The sequence below is a fragment of the Mytilus edulis genome, chromosome 9 (assembly GCF_963676685.1).
Source record: "Mytilus edulis chromosome 9, xbMytEdul2.2, whole genome shotgun sequence".
In the NCBI taxonomy this organism is placed as follows: Eukaryota; Metazoa; Mollusca; class Bivalvia; order Mytilida; family Mytilidae; genus Mytilus; species Mytilus edulis.
The window spans coordinates 15,480,064-15,503,971 of record NC_092352.1 but is presented as its reverse complement, the minus strand read 5'-3'; the positions used below and the strand labels follow the sequence as shown (position 1 = coordinate 15,503,971).

General features: G+C 30.9%; 1 protein-coding gene across 2 annotated transcripts; it reads left to right on the top strand.

Annotated features, from left to right (window-relative positions):
* Positions 1-1,548: 1,548 nt before the first annotated feature.
* On the top strand, positions 1,549-22,972 carry LOC139489557 (transmembrane channel-like protein 7). Of its 2 annotated transcripts, XM_071276113.1 has the most exons (14): positions 1,549-1,705; positions 3,840-4,209; positions 9,175-9,244; positions 10,241-10,322; positions 12,677-12,924; positions 14,565-14,710; positions 16,312-16,462; positions 17,270-17,431; positions 18,498-18,667; positions 19,300-19,450; positions 20,234-20,331; positions 20,933-21,046; positions 21,726-21,801; positions 22,829-22,972. In XM_071276113.1, exons 1-14 carry the CDS (start codon positions 1,654-1,656, stop codon positions 22,955-22,957), a joined length of 2,019 nt encoding a protein of 672 aa, XP_071132214.1. In that variant the 5' UTR covers positions 1,549-1,653; the 3' UTR covers positions 22,958-22,972. The 2 variants fall into 2 exon arrangements, with proteins under 2 accessions (XP_071132214.1, XP_071132213.1); XM_071276112.1 differs by lacking the exons at positions 1,549-1,705; positions 3,840-4,209 and adding an exon at positions 7,605-8,692.
* Positions 22,973-23,908: the final 936 nt, after the last annotated feature.

Here is a 23,908-nt window from a genome sequence, read left to right as displayed (position 1 = left end):
AATTTCAAAAAGGGGGGTATGGGGTTTTTTCCCTTAAAAAAATATTCTGAATCCAGATTTTACGCAAAGCTTGTAAACAGTCTGTTACTCTATACAATCTTATTACCGATAGTTACAATGCAAACTTGGTGTAAGAATAAAGAAATCAGTGCTTAAAAATTGTGCACTATCAAATATATGGAACAGTAAATATTTTACTGTTAGGAACTGGTTGTTCTGTTAAATTAAGATTTAATTGACCAGTTTAGACAACCATGCATGGTCACTTTGATGGTAATTTACAGGTCTCCTGAAGCTCTAAACTACTGAGGTATCATTTAGGAAATAATTAATGCAAGCTATACTTTTTTGTAATTTTAACATGCGTAGGCATTATATTTGTGATTATTTTTGTCCTTGCGAAAGTGAGGGCTAAAATAACACGAATATAATATCTACCCATGTTAAAACTACAATAAAGTATAGCTTGCGTCAATTATTTAGATTCTGAATAGGACAATTTTAAGGTAATTTCTATGTCCGATAATTATTAAGTGTAAAAGCGTTTGTGTAGGCTCTTCCATGAACCAGGCTCCGTTTTTTTTTGTTTCACGGTAAAGTTTAAGAAGTTAACGGCTGGCACTGTGATTTTTCAGAGAGGGAATTTGGACAGCCAGCATGAATGGTTGTCGTAGCTAGGTCAAATATGTCAATTTCGGAATGCAACACATTACAGTCTTAATAAATGAATTAGTAACATCATATGCACCATTTAAGAGTTTGAAAGTGTTTTAAAGTTAAGTAAATATATTCAGTGAATGATAATTTGATAAAATTTATTATTCTGAAGAAGTAAATATACGTATATGCAAAAATTCCTATCGAACTTGCTAGAGGTAAAATAATTAGAGGGATTCCCGTATTTGTTCTTTACGCAGGATGTACTTATCTCAGTGAAATATACAGGGGCAGATCCAGGGGGACCCCCTTTTTTTTGGCCGATCAATGCATTTGAATGGGGACATATAGTTTGACCCCCCCCCCTTTTGTCCTGGGTTGGGACCCCCTTTTTAAAATGGCTGGATTCGCCCTTGAATATCTATAGGCGTTTCATATTTTTGGAATGTTTGGCAACACACGAAATTTGAACGCCTTTAAAGAATCATTTTGTAGACAGGGCAACTTGAAGTATCTTCAATTTCGCGATCTTTGTAACAGATAACCTATTGTAAATAAATTTGTATGTGTCATGCAATTATTGAATGCAGCCATGGAATCTCCTGGGTAACCACTTTTATCTCTATTTTACAAATGTATTAATATTTTATGCTATTTAATGTCTGTGTCATTTTGGTCTTTTGTGGATAGTTGTCTCATTGGCAATCATACCACATCTTCTTTTTTATATATAGGCATGTGAATTTAATTGTCACATGTCTATACAAATGAAATGTACTTTGAAGAATACAGATATTTGTGTCAAATGAAAGGCAAAAAACATAGCCTGTACCGCAGCAGACTGCGTATTCGTTCCAGTCTTGTTTTGGAAAGTATATTCTTTGTCCAAAATCAAAGTGACGTACAACGTGAATTTTTCATGAGCTTGTTGAATGATTTATTACTATTTCGGATACCAAACTGTTAGCTTTGACATATTTGTCATAAACAGAAAACATGACAGATGTAACAACATCAAGGCGGAAATCAGTAATATTTGCAGGAGAAGGTATTTCATTGATTTTTACATTTACATTTAAGGTACAAATTTTGCTGAGATTTTTAAAGATAAGATAAGATAACTTTATTAGCACTATTGCATTAACATAAATGGTTATGGCAAGAAATTAAAGAATTTTAAAAGATCTCTTACTGTTAGGAATGTGCCAATGGCAAAGATTAAAACAATTTTTCAAAGCTGCTCTCATAATAATTTGGCTGAATACTCGGAACATTGCTGAAAGTAAAAAGGGGTTAATGTTGGTATCAGTTATAAAAAAAATCTTCAATTTATACAAGACTAGCTTCAAATATTAGACATACTCAAAAAGTATATGTGTTTTTTTTTACATATAGGACATCCATCATTCAAATTGACTGGAAATTTTAGAGAAACTCTTACCATTCCATGTCCATTATCATCTTTTATTCATTAGTTATATATTTACCTGTTTCTTTTTACGTTTCTTTTTAAGAAGCAAACACTCAAATTGAGTTAGGTCATTGGATATGAACAACACAAGACTTTAGTGAAAGAATTTTAAAGTTTATAAAATGTTAATTAGGGGCTACCAAACTGTCCCAGCAAGAGTCATAGTCATACCTGGATTATAGGTCTTACATTTTCAAGAAAGGTTTATGAGGGGGAGATAACTCAGATAATGTAATGAATTAATGTATTGGATTATGAAAGCATTTTTAGGCAATTTTATAAATTGAATTTTAGTGAAGGCATTTAATTTAAATAATTTCCTGGTATTGATTCTAACTTTTTTTTATATATGTTTGGAAGTATTAAAAAAATGAAAGTTTTATTTAGGGGACATAAATCAGGTGGTTTAGTTTATTATAGATAATAAATTTTGCCTTTCTTTTACATGTTCAATCATGTACCATGAAAACTATTGTCTATTTTAAAAATTATATTATAAAAACCTGTCATCTCATAATTGATTAAGTATATTTAATTGAGTAAATTACCTTATAGTCCAATACAAATACAAATACAAATATTTTATTGGCACAAACTCAATTACAATAATTGGCAACGGCCCATACAACTAGTATACTAATAGTAATGATGCAGCAATTTAACAATACTACATAGAATATCAATAGGCATATTTCGAACAATGAAATGTGCAGTGATAAATATATCAATATATGTAGGTTAATTAAGAATAGGCTACTGACATAAGTACATTGTATGTTATACATGTAGCTTCAAATTGTTCATATTACTCATTTATAAGGACATTTTTCCTAAATTCAAATGATTGATTAATAAAAGATGATGTTAATCTAAGTGTTTTTCTACACTTACAATTAAATGCAATATGAAACCAAAAAGTGAGGTCTACCATCACCATTTATTAACAATTATTGACTTCTCTATGATATGTCAGGACTAAATCCAGCTTTATAGTCAGTGTCACAATAGATAACAGATAGAGAGGAATCACAGACAACAACCTAACATTCTGTAAGAATCAAAGAGTTTTCAACACACACTTTGTGTGTCTCAGTTGACATTTTCTGATACTTTTTAACTTTTTCATCTTTACTGAAATCAAAATGTTATAGTTTTTGGTTATATATCCTCCTACATGCTTTTGAAATACTGTTGTGTTTCAGACTTGATTTTGATATACAGATAAGTTTGTTTAGTTGTATTAGTTTTGCTTGCCCATATGGTCAAAGAGAAAATGTATGCCTCTTTAGTACCTGTTTATCATTACGTCACAATTTGTTGTATGGTACTCAAAGTTGGTACATTAATAGATCCCAATATTTAGATGTATAATGTAAATAAGGACTGTAACCTGTCAGAGCCTTTGTGATAACATCATATATACATTTTGTACACATGTATTTTTCAGAACCAGTATTTTCCTTTGACTAGTGAGAAACAACTTTTCCATTCTATTTGTTCACCCAGAATAAATATATCTTACAATTGTTTTTCTTTTGGAGTCCAAATTTTGGAAGATTTGTTCTAATAAGATTATGATAAGAGATATCAATAGAAAACCTGTTTTAAAGAGAGAAAAAATGTAAAAGAGGAACTTTTATCATGTGATCACATTATACCTATGTAGATTTATTTTTTGTAGTAAAAGTATCTTGTACTTTTTATTATTCAGAAATAATAGAAATTCCAGAAAAAGATCTAAGATGGAGGCGAGGAAGCCATGCTGCCATTCTGTCAAGCTTACCTAGTCAACGAGGCATTTTGTCAGATACACATCTTGCAGCTTCCAGCAAAGCAGCACAAAAAAGAAGACAAAGTTTTCAGCATATAGCTAGACATTCCTCAGTATGCACTATTCCAGGATTGTTGCAGGATTCAGATGATGAGGAAGAGGAAATTCAGCAGGAAATTTTGAGAAGACGCAGATCATTGGCCTCTTTTGGTAGTACTGGAGGTAATCCCATTGAAAGAGCTGATTTGCTGGAAAGAAGAGAAAGTATCAAATGTATAACTGCACCTATCCATATCAAGAGAAAATTCAAGTAGGTACTAGTATATACTCTAATAAAGTGCTGATATATAAATGAGTTAACCAATAACATAAAGTAGCAATGTCACATCAAAAATTATCAGCCATTTAATTATGAAATTTCCAATTATATGACCAAAACCATGTCAGTAGGAGGTACATGCATTGCTCTCAAACGGTGATTTTTATAGATTTTTTGGTTTTTGACAAATATCTAGTAGATAGAAAAAGACACAATATATTTATATTAGGAGACAATTATGAGTTTGAGAGTGGAAAAACATTTAGTTTTAAATTTGTAGACATTTTAAAATACAATGACCAAACCATTCATAATTTTCAGAAAGAAAACCTAGTTCTAAATCAACAAAAAAGTTTTGAGTTATTTCCCCTGGATAAGCATAAGTGAACTCTTATTTGGATATTGATTTATCATCAATTTTAATATTTTCAGTGTTGACACAATGCATGTAAACTAATATGCTTTGAAGGTCATTTATAGAGGTCATTAGAGATAAAACCAGGAAGTTGTCTCACCTGTCAATAGGTAATCTAAGGACAATCTTAGCAGCTGTTTTCCAATGTAAATATTCAAGACTAATATATGGCCTTATTGGTAGTTAAAATAGTTACTAAATACTGTTTACTTTTCAAACTATATTGGTTATGAGGATTATAAATTTTATTTTTCTGCATACTGTATCCTATATCATATGTGTTTTTTGTATAAAAGTTTTAAAAGAATTACCATTTTCACAAACTTTCTACCAAAATTGCAAAACATTCATGTTCCTACATATTTCTAATCTAAATAGTATGTTTGTTATGTCTCTGATTTTGACCAGTATTATTAGATAAAAGCTATAATAAAAATTGAAAAAAAACCTGTAGTCAACCAAAACAGCAAGCAAAAACCTTATCTTATAGATTTTAAGTTTATTCCGAAAACCTTTGTGGATACAATGGTATAACAGAAAACAATGATAACAAAGTAACCCTCTGTGTCACAGCAATGGTGAAACAAGAGGTTTTCATAGAAACATTTAAACATGTACCGGATTGTCTTTAAAAAAAATGATTAATAGCAAAGCAATAATTTAACGAAATAATGTTCCCTTTTCTCTTTAAAGTAGAATATCTTGGTTTCATGTTTAAAACACTGTTAATTGTTAGGATTTTCTTCCAGAATTTGTCTGCGTTCTTTATTGTTTGGTAGTCAAATCTTAATTGAATACGTGGAAACCTTTCAAGCTGCGGTAATTGAGGTTCATCTTTCGTATTGTTTTGTTATATTTCTCTGCTATATAAAACTCCAAACATCATGTACATTTTCGTTTCCTTCAGTGTTTGGTTTGTACAAATCACCATCAATGTACAATTTGTCTCTTACCGTATATACTTTTCTTTTTTCTTTTCTTGCCTGTTTTGCAATTGGGTATAAAGTTCGATTTCTTTTGGAAATTGTTCTTTAACTTCCAAATGTGTCTCTTTTAATTTGAATCCAATTTTTAACACAATTTCTTTGTCCTTAATTGATACAAATTTTGCTAATATAGGACGATTACCTCTGCGACCTCTTTTTCTGAAATCGATGGAGGCATACGAAGTTGATTCTTTTGTCAATATTCAACTTTTGCTTGATAAAAGAATTAAGTTAATCCTTTGTGTTTTCTTCTGGGTGAAAGTTGATGCCAGTAAAGATGAGGTTGGTTTTCATTGAGCGCCACTCAAGCTCTGTCGCATCATCTTCCATATTACGCAATTTAGAATCTATTTTTTTCGCTATGATGACTGCAGTTTCCAAGATTGTTATGTTTGAAATGTTCTCTTTACATCGATCTACTACTTTGTGCATTACATGACCAATGTTTGCAATGCTCCCCTCAATTTCATTGCTTCTATTCATTGCACATTCCAGGTGCTTTTCAACATAGTTAACTTTTTTCAGGCGAGTAAATTCACCATGGATTGCATAACATTTATCTTCTCCATTTGCTGTTCAAATTTGACAAATCGATGCTGAAGATCTTGCACCACTTGTAATAAACTGTCAAGAATCGTAGCAGTTTTGGTGTCAAAACAGTATTCAGACATATTTTTTTATCAAAAAGTCTCAAATTCAGCTAAACAGCAAGTATATATACATATTTAAATCTATATTGAGGTACCGTTTCTAAGGCGCCATATTGAAAACAATCTTTAGAACAATAGGATACTATTAGGACGATGCAACATAGTCTTGTCAAATTGAAGATCTCGCACGATTAAGAATTTTCAAATTCTTCACGTTTACCTTTATTTTTTGGATAAATTTGATTTGCCTTTACACAAACAATCATTATATTAAATACTTCTCAACTAGTTCATTCAGAATCACTACCAAAATCCAACGTAATATTCTATTTTTCGGGAGCTCAAATTTCGTGGCCTTTCCTTAGTAGTACATCCGCTAGAAAAGCATAACCAAATATTCAATCATTTTTTAGAAAAGTTATTTCTCTTGAAACACAATTTTTAACCATTTTTGGCTTCAGTATTTTCTTTTTACAAACAACAAATATGATCTGCAAGATAAATCTTCAAATAGATGAACATAATCCAAACTATGAATTGTCGCCTCAAGGAGTTATTCCTCTTAAACAATGTTTAAACTTTTTGGCTTTTATCTCAGAAATAAAATAGGTAGAAAAAACTGGAAACAACAAATAAGATCTACATATTATCAAATAAAGGAAATGTTCTATTGACTCCTTGTTGGAAGAATGCCCTTATATCCCCAAAATTCTTTATTATTGGAAATTGCCTTGAAAAGAATAAAAGATAAAGTGGCCATTTCAACAGCAAAAAATTAAGATTAGCATATCAAGATCTCCAAATAGACAAAAATACCTGACTGCAATTGCAATAAAAAATAATTTCATCAAAGCATTTTTTAGCTCTAGTGACCCTTTTTTTTTAAACTAGTCTCTTCCACAAATTATCATAAAGTAGATTTACGTCAGGGATTGGTTGTGCTGCTGTAGCATTTACAAATAAAAGGTTCAATTATGGATAATTAATTCTCCCTGATTTCAATTTCAATTTTCTCATAATACCAAAGGTAAGTATATAATTGAATTTCAGATAAAAGACTGTCTTAAGTCTTAAAGGTTGATTGTTTTGTATGGAAAGATAGCAGTTTATCAGTAGAAATGTACTATAAATTACACTTATAAATGCTGATCATGCTCAATCGCCATGTGAAAATTACGATCTCAAAGCATACCTTGGTTGTTTGGTCTCTTACATAATGAATTATTTTTTATCGATTGTAAAAATTTGATTTCAAATATCTGTAAACTGTTGACACTGATTTATGAGGACTTTTTGTATTGGGTCTGAAGAAGCTTGATATGTACTTTGCTTAAACTTGATTATTTTCTTGTTCAGTTTGAGTATAAGGGACAAGGATATCAGAAATTTGAAATCTATTAAACGTTCAGTTATTCAAGTATGAATTTTGAAGGGAACTTACATAGAGATTTTGGATTTGAAAGACAATCATATGAAAGAAGTGAAGATGCATATTATAATGGAAATTTAAATGACTATCCTGAAGAGTTTTATGATGCACCTTATCAGACCAATTCTCCTGATTTTGATGATGGACACCATAGAAACTCATACAGGAATTTTAATCAAGGAAATAACAGTAGAAATGAAAGGTCCTCTAGATATGATATGGAACAGAATTATCCAGAAAATTTCATTAGATCAACTAATGCAAGTTCTGATTATGGTCACAGACATCATAATTCTAATGACTTCCAAAGTAAACAAAGAAATGAAACCAGAGAGAACAGACATTCGGCTCAGTATCCCAAACATTTTGAAACCAGAGAGAAAAGACATTCGGCTCAGTATCCCAAACATTCTGAGTCCTTGCAGGATAGGGATTACATCACAGGTCAAGCAAACAATTATCAATCAGATCAGAGCAGAGCATCTGAAAACCTCAGTCACATTGATAGTAATAGTAGAAGCCTAAATGAAGAGATCTATGATTCAGTAGAAGAGGGACCAGACTATGAAGGAAATTTTGTACAAAACATCTCACCCAGAAATTACCTGACAGATAATTCTAATGAAAGAAAAAAGTCTTTTAGACATGGAATTGAAAATAATGCCTTTGACAGCCATGAAGTTCAAAGTGATTATAAATCAGACAGTCTTGATTGCTCAGAAGATCTAGTGCAGATGAGACATCCAGAAAGGGGAGAAAACTCTCATGTTGTCCTGGATGATGGAAAAAAGACTTATGTCTTTAGAAAAAAGGCTGTTCCTATCAATGACAGACATTCAAGGGCAGCCTCACACCGTAGATCGACCGTCAAAAGAAAATCTGTCATAACAGAAGGATATGTTCCTAGCCATAGAGTTAGTGTAGTGACACTCAAAGAAAAAAAACAAATGTTAGAAGAACAAGACACAATACATGGAGTTGTTAATATCTTTAGGTTTGTTCGTTTATATTGCTGTTTAGATAAGAAGCCTAATATTACAAAATGTCAACCTGATAAAATCCTTTTTATTTAACAGATTTTGAAGCAAACAACAGTGTTTTATGTGTTAGTTTTTGTTGACCTGATTTTTAATTGCTTTGTTCTTATTTTTTGTAGACATGTATGCATATTGTTTTTGTTAAGTTGATGATGGTTTTGTAAATTCAGAAAATTTTTGCTATACTTTTATTACTGTGAATAATGAGAGGTTTTCTCTAAAACATAAATGTGCATTTTATTTTTTTATAGCATAACTTGTATGTACCATTTCCTGCAAATGTAAAAATTAATCATGTACACAATCATTCTATTATAAGGCACACATAAATTTCTGAATTTACATTAGTTTTTTTTCAGGAATTTTTACTTATGTTTTGACCACTCATTATAATTTCTGTTGCTCTTATTTCTTATTTTATATGTATTTGTGATTGTAGAGAGAAAATTCTTCAAGAGCCTGAATTTACTGAGAAAGGATTTGCAGGATGGAGACACAGACAGACTCAGGTCAGAAATTAGAACATTTTTTCTCCCAAACCTCCAACCAATAAACAAGGCTTTTTTTTTTTTTTTAAGAAAACTGTTGACATACCCTAACATATTAAAAATTGTGAATTTCATTACCATAGGTTAACTTAATGAGTAATTTTTTTTCAGAAACTTAAAACCATTAAATGATATTTGCAAGTAATACATTATATAGTTTGTTATGAGTTATTGTTTTTTCTCATTGATAAAGGTCATACAGTGACCTATAGATGCTAACCTTCTACACAACTTGGTCTCTTGTGGCGAGTTGGCAATCATGACATATCTACTTATTTTTATATACAATATGCCTCATATAAACAATATCATATGACAATTTCATCATTCAAATTTTTTAATGAATAAGCTGAAATACTAGGTTTATTGTGTTTTTTTTTCCATCTTTGATGTCCTCTGAACAGTTATAGGAAGGCTAAAACAAAAGACTATACATATCACGAGGAGATAAATCTATGACGTTATGACTTACATAGTTGAATTATCTCCCTTTACATAATTGCGAACCCATGTTATTTCTATCTATTTAGCAGATAATTTTTTTTACTCAGGTAGATTTATCAATGAGTGATAGATTTCTCTTAGAAGAAAATTTAAAGCTCCCAGTGAATAAACTACACAGTTGTATTTGTTCAATGGGACAATAGAACTGCCAAAAGTTTAAATGGACAGGTAACTATCAGGTGAATCTATGGTAAACTTTCATTGGGTTCGCAATAATTGGTGAAAGACTATTGGTTTACATTTTGCTCACTGTAGATCCCAGAACAAAACATGTTTACCTGTAAAAAAACATGTTTACCTGAACAAAACATGTTTACCTGAACAAAACATGTTTACCTGTAAAAAAACATGTTTACCTGTAAAAAAACATGTTTACCTGTAAAAAAACAAAGTAGTTTTGTTATGTTTTTGTTTGTTACTACTTCAGAATAAATTTTCTCTTCTTTTTTTTAGAGATGGAATGCCTTTACACAACAAGTTCAAAATATTGCAAAAATATTGGAGCCTTGGGCAGGTTCTTTCAAAACTGTAGAAGGTAAATAAATGCTTTAATAGAATGAAAGTTGATGTTTAAAACTTTAATTTTACATAAAAATCAGATATTTTGCCATTGGTATTACCTCACATTTCCAAATGTATCTGAATTTTGGTTAAAGCATAATGATGGCTTACAGGTAGTCAGTTTGTGTTCATGTGGTACCAACATATCTAATAGTTTTTTAAGACTTGCCTAGAGAAATTAGCAAATTGTTATACTCCTCTTAACAACTAGACAGGTAATAATGAGATTTCTTAGTGTTATAAAACACTTTCTAATGATAGCCATAAAGTAATATTATCTTCACTGTTAAAGGGGAGATAATGGAATTTACTTACTTCAATAAGTTGCAATAAAAGTGTTTCGTTCAGGAATAAAAGCAGTTGAGTTTCTAACTAAATGTTTTATGTCTCATATTGTAAAATGATGAATAACATATGTAAATGGTGTGTTTTTCTTATTTTTTCCAGTTACTCTTCTTATTTGATCAGTTGTATTCGTTTAATTTAGTTTTAAACCTTTTAGACCAATTCCTACGCTGAACATATGTATATTTTCCCAGGTAGATTTTGGACGGCTATAAAAAATTATTTTCTGATGCTGACATATATGTATATTTTGTAGGTAGATTTGGGACTGATTATAATGAGACATATATATGTATTTTTTGTAGGCAGATTTGGGACGGCTATAATGAACTATTTTCTGATGCTGGCATAAATGTATATTTTGGAGGTAAATTTGGGACTGATTATAATGAGACATATATATGTATATTTTGCAGGTAGATTTGGGACGGCTATAATGAACTATTTTCTGATGCTGGCATATATGTATATTTTGGAGGTAGATTTGGGACTGATTATAATGAGACATATATATGTATATTTTGCAGGTAGATTTGGGACAGCTATAATGAACTATTTTCTGATGCTGGCATATATGTATATTTTGGAGGTAGATTTGGGACTGATTATAATGAGACATATATGTATATTTTGCAGGTAGATTTGGGACTGCTATAATTATTTTTTTCTGATGCTGACATATATGTATATTTTGCAGGTAGATTTGGGACTGATTATATTGAGACATATATATGTTATATTTTGCAGTTAGATTTGGGACGGCTATAATGAACTATTTTCTGATGCTGACATATATGTATATTTTGGAGGTAGATTTGTGACTGATTATAATGAGACATATATATGTATTTTTTGTAGGTAGATTTAGGACGGCTATAATGAACTATTTTCTGATGCTGGCATATATGTATATTTTGTAGGTAGATTTGGGACTGATTATAATGAGACATATATGTATATTTTGCAGGTAGATTTGGGACTGCTATAATTGTTTTTTTCTGATGCTGACATATATGTATATTTTGCAGGTAGATTTGGGACAGCTATAATGAACTATTTTCTGATGCTGGCATATATGTATATTTTGCAGGTAGATTTGGGACTGATTATAATGAGACATATATATGTATTTTTTGTAGGTAGATTTGGGACGGCTATAATGAGACATATATATGTATTTTTTGTAGGTAGATTTGGGACGGCTATAATGAGACAGATATATGTATTTTTTGTAGGTAGATTTGGGACGGCTATAATGAGACATATATATATATTTTTTGTAGGTAGATTTGGGACGGCTATAATGAGACAGATATATGTATTTTTTGTAGGTAGATTTGGGACGGCTATAATGAGACATATATATATGTATTTTTTGTAGGTAGATTTGGGACGGCTATAATGAGACATATATATGTATTTTTTGTAGGTAGATTTTGGACAGCTATAATGAGACATATATATGTATTTTTTGTAGGTAGATTTGGGACGGCTATAATGAGACATATATATGTATTTTTTGTAGGTAGATTTGGGACGGCTATAATGAGACATACATATGTATTTTTTGTAGGTAGATTTGGGACGGCTATAATGAGACATATATATGTATTTTTTGTAGGTAGATTTGGGACGGCTATAATGAGACATATATATGTATTTTTTGTAGGTAGATTTGGGACGGCTATAATGAGACATATATATGTATTTTTTGTAGGTAGATTTGGGACGGCTATAATGAGACATATATATGTATTTTTTGTAGGTAGATTTGGGACGGCTATAATGAGACATATGTATTTTTTGTAGGTAGATTTGGGACGGCTATAATGAGACATATGTATTTTTTGGACGGCTATAATGAGACATATATGTATTTTTTGTAGGTAGATTTGTGACGGCTATAATGAGACATATATTGTGTTTTTTGTAGGTAGATTTGGGACGGCTATAATGAGACATATATATATGTATTTTTTGTAGGTAGATTTGGGACGGCTATAATGAACTATTTCCGTTTCATTAGATGGTTGATGTTTATGAATCTCTACATGATGGTTATTATGATGTGTGTGACACTGGTTCCCCACTTGATCCTGACTGATTCCCCTTTTAATGTCACCATTAGTAATAAAACAATACCATGTACTAAAGAGTATGGAAAATCAATAAAAAATTTCACAGATACTGAGAATATTGGAAATAAGATATTTGATGTCCTTCAGGGAACTGTAAGTATATCTATTTTCAGTATTTGTATATTTACATATATAAGTTACCACTGACATCAAAAAGCAGTAAAAATGTGGGAAATGAAGGTCAATACATATTAATCAGGACTCTGGGATTGGGTGTTTTTAAGCTCAGTATTTCGGGATTGACCCTTTCAGGATCAGGGAATTCTTTTTTCGAATTTGGGATGTCAGGATTTAAATTTATTTAAATTCGTGACCTCTGGATTTCGTGTTTTTTAAGCCCGGGATTTTGGGATCAGGACCCCTCCTACCACCCTCTATTGTGAAGATATAGATGACACAACAAAATCACAATTAATTTAAAGATGAGAACTGTAATGAACTCTCAAGAAAACATCGTTCATCTTGAAATCCGTTTAATTTTTGAAACCAGACGTCGTGTGTCTGTTGATTTTAAATAAACGCCATTTTGTATTCACTTCTACTGTGTTACTGTATAGGTATAAGCCTCCGCCGGTAAGAGCACCTCTGAATACAAAGAAAGATAACTCAAATGTTATCCATTTTCTCATTGATACTGATAAGACCATAAGTAAGACTAAATTTTATCAAAATCTGTCTTCATCCTTCTAACTTTAGGACATGTAGTTTTAGGTCTTTTGAGTCAAGGTTCATAGATAAGATGGTCTTTGGAGGGGGAAAAAGGGGGTGGGGGGTCTACTTTGAATCCTTTATTTTTAATGCCATTTTTCTCTATTCTTCAGTTATTTTGTCAATTTTATAATTTAATAGTACAAGAATCATGCAAATAAAAGAAATCAAGGCCTACAAGCTCATCATGAGTATACCAAAAGAAAAAAGAAGAGAACTTAGACTATTTTAAGAGTAAAAAACAATGCACACAGAAAAGTCGCTAAAATTGTAACCCTTAAAAATCTGGTCGCGCGCTAAATCCCCCATGGAGATTTTCAAAAGTTGGCAGGTCTGGATGAGAGAAAAAATATAAAGTTTTTTTTGGGTTAAATTTAACTTTTCTTTTACAAATTTCTCCTTTGGAAGAACATCCTCCGTCCAAAAGTAAAGCAATATCTGTGGAAACAATCTATCCAAACAAATAAAGTTAACCTGAACATTAAAATTTACTGTGGTAATAAAATTTGTATATGCTCCTGCCAAAAGGTGTTAGGCCCACTGGGCTGTACCTATGGTAACAAGCTCTTTCACATTAAAAACAAAAATATTTGTGAGTTTCATTATTTTAACCAGTACATGTACTTAAAAAAATATTGACTATTCCATTCAAGTACATATGGCAGTCAGAGTTGCATGATTTATTTTATGATAAACCAAATTATATTTGTAGGAATACTGAGTTTCAAAATCTTACGTCTGATACTTGGCATTATAAATAGAATATATTTCAGTTGAAATCTTTTTCAACAAAAATGAATAAAAAATACATAAAGAGCAGTCAAAACCATTAATTAAAAAATAAATAACAGACAACACCATGACAAACAAAACTGAAAAAAAAGACAAAAGTTCACAGACCACTACAGAGAAAATAATGATTAAGCAAAACAAACCTTACCAAGAACCACAAAGTTGTTAATGTTTTTTTAGTGTCAATCTTGTATTGCGTGTTGCTTATATGATTTTTTTTATGTGTATTGCAGGGCTGGATGGAGCAGACTGTCCTGTTTTATGGTGCTTATCAAAACAAGACATTGTTAGAGAATGAAAAGACATATAATATGAGTTTGGCCTACTTGTTGGCCACAGGAGGATCTTTCTTAATTAGCTTCTTCCTAATTGTTAGAAAGTAAGCACAGCTTTTTACTTTGATATATTTTGAATTATCTCCCTTAAATATTTCTTGCTGGTCGAAATTTGAACCACATATTGTTCAATCTCTTCAGCAATTATTTGTTCTTGAGGCAAATTGGGGTTTAAACATATAAGTCAAGACTTTCATTATTTGCTTAAGTTTTATATATAAAAAAAAATTAGCTTTGACATTCTTGTCTCCTCAATAAAAAAAAAAAGTGTTGATGTCATGATGAGAGAAGATTATTTGAAATAAAAATAAGGAGATGTAGTATGATTACAAAATGATTCAACTATCAACCGATAAAAGGACAATATCTGAACAATTACAGGTCGACTTACTACCTTCAACTATAAGCAAAACCTATACTGTTCCATAAGATATAAAAGGCCTATATATGACAAAATGAAACATAATTCCAAAGAAAAAATCAAAAAGCTGATTAATATTATAACTAAAACATGCAATTATTTTAAAGAGGCTGTCCAAGTAAATATCAGGCAAATCCAATGATATGGGTGGCACAACAATTTTTTCCCACTGAATTTTTGGTTCCAATGCAATGTTTATATCATACAAAGGATATATATGTCAAAGATATTGTTGAATCAACAGTGGATGGCTCAGAAAATGATTTTAAAGTGCACTAACAATGCAACAAAATTTTGTACAAAATGAAGAGTTATCTCCCCTTTTCAATGAATTTTCAGTGGTTTCTATGTATTTTTATCTCTTTATTTGTTGCAGTTAATATAAAAACACAATTTAACTTTGAGAAAGAATGAATTTGTGATATGAAATAGATGAAAAAGCTTTTCATAACACTAGTAAATATTGATAGGGGATTAATAAAAGAAACAAAAAAAGCCAAATAAAATATTCTCAGATCTGCAGTGACATCACAACATGTAACTGACCAATCAATGATTAGCATTTTTGTTATGTAAACAATGTTGATAGGTGATGCGGATAAGATTCCTCTAGATTTTCCATAGACTTATTGCAAATTAATTTAATTGATATATATCATACCCAGTTGAATATAGTAATTTTACTCTTTTAATACTGTTAAAGACACTATATACTATCTCCATTTTGATTTTGAACATACTATAACCTCTGGTTAAAAAATAATCGGCAATATAAATAATCAGTTATCCCCTTCAAATAGATGAAAAATCTAGAGGATTCCGGATTTCATCACCTCCTGACAAATGTGAATGCCAGGATGTCCGGATCTGAGAATAGGTCAATGTGCTTGTTTTCGAGATATTAGCCATTGAAATTTTGGCTGGAAAATGTTCCCTCTTGATTTTTCATAGCTTTATTATTGACAAGTTAAAGTTCTCAAAAACAATTAGAAAATAACAATGATTTTATAAGACTTTTACAGATGGCTTATAATTATACATGTAATAGATTTATAAAAAGAAAAATGGGGGTCAATGGGCAACAATTGTTTATGCATTCAAATGGATAAAACCAGAGGATTCCGGAAATCTGACAAAAATCACAAAATCCTTAATTTGAAATATATCAATTGCAAAAACAAATCTTGTTAAACCTGAAATGTGAACTGATATTTTTTTTGTTAGTACAGGGAAAGGTATCAAACAAGGAGTTATGAACAAAGACAGCACAGTAAACCAGTACACTAACAAAGTTTTCTGTGGAGGTTGGGATTTCTGTATAAATGACAAAAAAGCTGCTAAAAGGAGACATCAAAACTTTCTTCAAGAGTTGAAGGTATCTTAAAAAAAGTTATACAGATTGAAGGTAGGATTACATAGTACAGGAACTTTAATTTACCAGTACTAAAAGAGTAAAATTTATCTTACATAAAAAAAATCATATTTTGAGGAAAGATACAATTTTCAAGTAGTAAAAGCTTTCAAAACAAAAAAATAGATGTACTTTGACACAAGAAAAATAAAATAAAAAAGTAACTATTATAACATGGACAAAAGTTTTGTTGTTTCATTGGATGAGACAACAGCTAATTGAACCATTTTATGTTACATATTGACAGTTTATGGGTCATTCTATTGTGATGTCAATTATTAAAGTTATGCTATTATGAATGTTAAGAAGTGATAAGCTAGAAATGGTCCATTTAAAAATAATACAGAAGAAACGGTCGAAAATTTTAAAGTCTTCTTATTCAAACAGGAAATTTCTGAAGTTAGTAATGTCAAAACTCATGCATAACATAAATTTAAAAGATAACAAAGATGTAATAGAGTAAATAGACAAAACATTATTCATATGTTGCATGAATTTCTGATGTTGTATCTTGCATGTAGTGATCTGGAATATAATAATTTCATGAAAAATCTTATCTTTATTGAAGCTTAATGTCCTTCACATACAATGCTTTAGGTGTTCATATATTCCTATCTATCATCAGTAACTAACTATATATCTCATTATCTGATGACTAGAGTATTCTCAATATTTGGAAGGTGTTTGAACTATCAAGATAAAATACTAATTCCTTATATGCATATAGAATGCAATGAAAGATGAAATTACATGTTATATTTTTCATTTAAGGGAGACTTGGACACACAGAGATTAGTTTGGAGGAAACAAAGTCTTACCTTGAAAGATAAGATCAAACTTTACCTCATTAGAACAGCTGTTAATATATTTGTTATAGCTGCCTTGGGTGGATCTTTGTACCTGATTTTCTACACAAATGAAAAGATGTTAGAGGTAATAATTCTTTGGAAGGCATTTTTTTTTCTTTTTCAGAGTAATGCATCTTTTGTAGGCCATATCAATATTAAAGTCTTTTTTCTAATCTTACAGTGATCGTTTATAACGTGATAGGGCTTTTCCAATCTGCTGAACATCTACTTTTTGTTTTAGGTTATATTGAGTTATTATAGAGTGACAGTTATTTTTGGATATGTGTTTTTACTTCCTTCAATCCACTAGATAATAAGAGCCCTGCTTTGATTCAGTATTCATTGACAATAAGTATTGAAATGTACAGCCACTTTTAAGCAACTAACTATCAATCAATCAATGAAAGATTCAATCTTAATACCCAGTATGTACATAGACAAGAAAGAATCCATGAATTCAAAAACTTAAAAATTAAACCTAAGAGATATAATTTCAATTAAGAAAAACACTGCTTGCCCCCTTGCCAAAAGGATTAAAGATCTATTTCAGTGAGTTTAACAATTGTTATGCTCAACCAAGTGGCAATCAATTTAAAATGTTTTGCACATCTCTAATGATTAATACTTTTTTGCAAAAAGCAAAAGCTAACAACCAGAAATTTGAAAATGAAAGAAAATGAAAATTTCTCTGACATACTGTGATTTTAAAATTTCAAATTAGTAGTAGAAATTTATTGTAACTTTTGTCCATTATAACACAAATGATTTTAGAGTTTGCCATACCTTTAGATTTAAGAGGATTAATAATTTCTTCGAAACCAGTGACAAAACTTTAAAATTTCAAAGAATATTTCAATACCATTTGCAGCTATTCTTCCATATAATACAAGTAAATTATTTCCCTGTGAAAAAAGGAGCCTTTCTTATGCCTACAAAATGGATACAAATTATTATAATATCTGTAGCTACCACTGTTTGTATTTTTATATTTTTACAAAACCTCTCTTACAAAATGTCAATGTGCCACCCTATTTTATATTTTTATAGGAATGATGCTTTCCATTTTTTCAAGTATCAATCTATGTACAGTTTTTACATGAAAAAAATGCCTCTATTTTTTAATCACTTAAATATCTTATTTTGTTTTACAGCTACAGAAAAATGATTCTTCTAAAGTCAATGTCATTGTTGAAGCCTTAATTCAGTACATGCCATCCATTACTATAACACTTTTGAATGTGGTAGTACCTTTGATATTCAACAAGCTAGTAACATATGAAGACTATACACCTGTGTTTGAGATTCGAATAACTTTATTAAGGTTCGTACAGAGAAGGCCTGGAAATTAGTCATGTCAGATAAAAATGTTGTTCCATTATTATATGAATAACTATATGTTTTACCACTCACCCTTCCAGTAGGAGGGATACTAATTCATTATTAACATAACTAATACATCACTAATTTTGTTGCCAATCTCTCATCTTAAAGTTTGAACTAAGCTTTTCTAATATAAAAATCATAAATGCAAATAACAGAATTAGGTCACTGTATTTATTTCATCTGTAATGAAAATTCATGGTTATTATTTTTCTAGCAATAGTTTTTGATATTGCAAAACCTTATATATGTTATCACCACTTTTCATGATTATGGTCTTATTTTTAGCTTTAGAATTCTGGAAAATAATTCATATTGTGACGGTGTTATAAAATCTTATTAAAAGACCAAAAGACAGAAATTAACAATTACAGATCACCATATGGCCTTAAACAATGAGCAAATCCCATGCCACATAGTTAGCTATAAAAGGCCCCGAAATGACAATGTAAAACAATTCAAAAGAGAAAACTAAAAACAAATAATGTAACACATAAACAATCGACAACAAGATTTTTTTGTTTGTACATGCACTTCTAAAAACAAATTCTATATTTTCTTCTCCTTTTTTAGGATTATATTACTACGATTAGCCTCACTTGGGATTTTAATAGGATCATTGTACCGTGTTATTGCTTCCCCTGCTGACAGTTATAGGTCAGATTGTGGAAATCAAAGATGGGAAGTCACTGATCAAAACCAACAAGGCACAACCAGTATAAAGGTTTATATAACGTACTTCTCATGAATTTGTGTGTTGCATCAAATATCACGAACAATTTTCATACATTTATAGGCTATTATCGCTATTTTACAAAATTTTCTTTTGATCTTACTGACTGATAATTGCCTTAGAGTGATATAAAAAAAATATCTCTGGAAACTAACGGTGCACATGTCTGTTGTCAATGAAACTTATAACGTAGTTGTTCATAAAATAGCTAAAAACGATTATCATTGGTCATCTCAACTCCATTGTTTTTCTCACTTTTGCCGTATTGTCTCTAGTGAGAAAAACAATCTTCTGGAGATGAAAGACAATAATCTATGATTACATTTTTTTCAATCCCTGGTGGGTTTGGAAGATGATATATTTACACATATGTGATTAAATATTTTGGGATCCATGCAAAATTCAATTTTACCCAATTTAGCAAACTCCAAAATAACATAAGTCAAAGCTGTTCCAAATGTAAAGTCCCTTTTTTTTCACACAATGAAATTCCCATAAAAGGATTTGATAACCCTGAAGTTTTTATATTTTGTATGATCCTTTGCTCTTCAAAACAGCACAAATATTGAAGCCCAGTAACAAGTATTTAAAATAGAAGCATGTCCATAATATCATTGCACAAAGATTTTTTCTACATATGATAATTCTGTTCTTCTCTTTAAGGCACATTAGGGATATTGTTTAAATCAATGATGTAAATTTAAAGCATTTCATTCAGATATATATTGTGGTATATATTTTATATAAAAACTGCATTCTTGGTGTGTTTTACAGTGTTGGGAGACTTATGTAGGACAGCAAATATACAAATTGATCATTCTAGACTTTCTAGTTGGTGTAATCATTACATTTGTGGTAGAGTTTCCAAGAAGGTAAAAACAGTTATGATTTTGTATATAAAGCGGTTTAAAAGGATCAAGTTTTCTTCTTTCAAATTTAAAACTGTGCACTATTTTTTATGCTTTGAGATTTGTAAGGAGATGATTTTCCATGAAAAAAAGACGGGGAACTGATAAAGTCCTTGAAAAATAATATTCATAGTTTTTTTTACTGTAACACAGTTTGATTGATTAATTGTTTGCTTGATGGCTAGCATATCTTACATATTCATGATGATAACTGTAAATGTTATATTAAGATATAAAAAAGCAGTGGCAGATCCAGAAAAAGTGGGGGCCCACTCCAACATGCTTCAGTGATTCCCTATATAATCATCCAAATTTCCCCCTTCAAAATGGGAGGCCTGGCAGGCCACCTGCCCCTCCCCCTAAATCTGCCTATGATGAGAAGATGCTGTATGTTTGTTCACCCTGCTTCAACTAGACTAAAAAAGATAGAATTCTTATTGTTTAACAAACAGTGGAGTTTGAGTGTACATTTTGTTGGTTAAGTATTATGTGCAAAGTTTATAAGTCTTTATTAGAACATTATTGCACTATTGAATATGACACTTTATTTTTTTTTTCATTTTAGAATCATATACAAGAAATTTCACAATACAAACAAACTAGTGAATATGGTAGGACAACAAGAATTTGATCTGCCTAAAGTTGTATTAGATATTGTTTATTCACAGACTTTGTGCTGGTATGTACACAATGTTTAAGTTAAAAGTTACATTACAAAAATGAAAATGAATCTACCTCATTGAGCATTGTAATTTGAAGAAACTAGCGTGCATTTAAGATTCAATCCTTTCTTGTAAGTTAAACTGATACCTGAGAAAAAGGGGTCTCTAAAATTCGAAATTTAAATTGGGACTTAAATACCTACCGTTTGAACGTTCAATAGATATTTCAATTATCAGGAATTGTGTAAAATTGTTTTTTGTAAAATATTCAATGAAATATACTAAAACATTACAAATATTTGTATGGACTAAAAGAAAATTCCTAATCAATTGGTAAGTAATGATTATATACTGTAAATTCAGAAATTATTGCAAAGGTTATTATTATTGCAATACGGTAGATCAAAATATGTAAAGAAAAACCATCATAAGTCAAAGTACAGTCTTCAACACAGAGCCTTGGCTCACACAGAAAAGCAAGCTACAAAGGGGCCCCAAAAATGACTAGTTTAAAACCATTCAAGCAAGAAACCAACAGTCTAATCTATATAAAAGAACGAGAAAAAGGAAACACTTGTGAACCACATCAACAAACGACAACTACTGAACAACAGGTTCCTAGATGACTAGATTGTAATATATGAAAATTCGCATTCTGATACATAATGTATTTATTATAACTATTGTATATTGCAGGATGGGACTGTTTTTCTGTCCACTGACCCCAATATTAGGATTCCTGAAATGTTTTATCTTTTTTTATGTCAGAAAGGTATGTTTATGGATTTACCCAAAATTTATTGTTTGTTTTATTATTCCAACTGTACCAAATATAATGGTATGTTCTAGACATTCCACACTGATTCAAAAATAACTAAATGACAGTCAACATGGGTTAAGGTGTAAAAGGTCTGGAAAGACCCAACTTATTACCAGTGTCCAGATTTTGAAACTCAAAAGGATGTTTTGCTTTTAGACTTTCAAAATCCTTTGATAAAGTCCACCATCAAAGCTTAGCTAATAAACTTGCTCTTATGGTTGGCTTGTTATCTATTTCTTGCATCACACTGTTCAGAATGTGATATATGTACTAAAAAGGGATACCTAAAATTTGTTACTAGTAGTTTGATTTGCTTATATAGATTTATGAGACATTACAACATTTTCATTGGCTGTTTGTTATGTCGTTGATGACCTTCAAATGTTGAAATGATAGATATAGGAAGATGTGGTATGAGTGCCAATGAGACAAATCTCTATCCAAGTAACAATTTATTAACGTAAACCATTATAGGTCAAGGTACGGCCTTCAACATGGAGCCTTGACTCACACCGAACAGCATGATGTACAATTCATCCATGACAATGGTCATATGTGATCTCTTCAATAATATACAAAACAATTACACTTTTCACCTGCTGAACTTCTATTTGTCAAATTTTGTTATATTTTATGATAATCAAGACAGAACACAAGGTGCAGTTTCAAACATGATTAATTCCCTAAATTGGAATTGACTTGCAAAGTAGAGGAACTAAAAACAAAAGCCACTATGATGTCCAATATTAAGTGGGGGGTGGTAGAAATTCTTAAAATTTAGATTAATCTGATCCATACACAAGGGGAAAACATAATTAATTAATCATTACCTCTAAATTATCAAGTCAACATAGCAACTAGAAAGGAGATTTGTGATGTACAACATTTTCATACTTTTTTTCAGATATCCCTTTTGACAAACTGTGTACAGCCAGTCCGGCCCTACAGAACCTCTAGATCTAACTCTTTGTTTTTTCAGATATCCCTATTGACAAACTGTGTACAGCCAGTACGGCCCTACAGAACCTCTAGATATAACTCTTTGTTTTTTTCAGATATCCCTATTGACAAACTGTGTACAGCCAGTCCGACCCTACAGAACCTCTAGATCTAACTCTTTGTTTTTTCAGATATCCCTATTGACAAACTGTGTACAGCCAGTCCGGCCCTACAGAACCTCTAGATCTAACTCTTTGTTTTTTCAGATATCCCTATTGACAAACTGTACAGCCAGTCCGACCCTACAGAACCTCTAGATCTAACTCTTTGTTTTTTCAGATATCCCTATTGACAAACTGTGTACAGCCAGTACGGCCCTACAGAACCTCTAGATCTAACTCTTTGTTTTTTCAGATATCCCTATTGACAAACTGTGTACAGCCAGTCCGGCCCTACAGAAACTCTAGATCTAACTCTTTGTTTTTTCAGATATCACTATTGACAAACTGTGTACAGCCAGTACGGCCCTACAGAACCTCTAGATCTAACTCTTTGTTTTTTTCAGATATCCCTATTGACAAACTGTACAGCCAGTCCGACCCTACAGAACCTCTAGATCTAACTCTTTGTTTTTTCAGATATCCCTATTGACAAACTGTGTACAGCCAGTCCGGCCCTACAGAAACTCTAGATCTAACTCTTTGTTTTTTCAGATATCCCTATTGACAAACTGTGTACAGCCAGTACGACCCTACAGAACCTCTAGATCAAACTCTTTGTTTTTTCAGATATCCCTATTGACAAACTGTGTACAGCCAGTACGACCCTACAGAACATCTAGATCTAACTCTCTGTTTGCTGCTGTATTGTTCCTTTCATTTCTACTGGCAACAATACCACTGGCATATCTCATAGGCAGGTGGGTAAATATCATATGCTATACTGTGTATAGTTATTACAATGTAATGATGAGATAACCCTTATAAATGACTAGATAAGATTCAAAATATATGCATCGGAACATTTTTTTCGCAATAAAAATTACTTTTCATAGCTTATGATACATCATATCATTTGATAAAATTGTACTATGATTGGAGAAAAAAAAATTGTGCTACAA

Excerpts from the sequence above, each read along its gene's own strand:
- LOC139489557 (XM_071276112.1), top strand. The coding sequence starts at position 7,689 with ATGAATTTTGAAGGGAACTTACATAGAGATTTTGGATTTGAAAGACAA. Across the intron at positions 10,323-12,676 it reads TTCTTTCAAAACTGTAGAAG|GTAGATTTGGGACGGCTATA; the intron begins GTAAATAAATGC and ends TATTTTTTGTAG. Across the intron at positions 20,332-20,932 it reads GTGGTAGAGTTTCCAAGAAG|AATCATATACAAGAAATTTC; the intron begins GTAAAAACAGTT and ends TTTTCATTTTAG.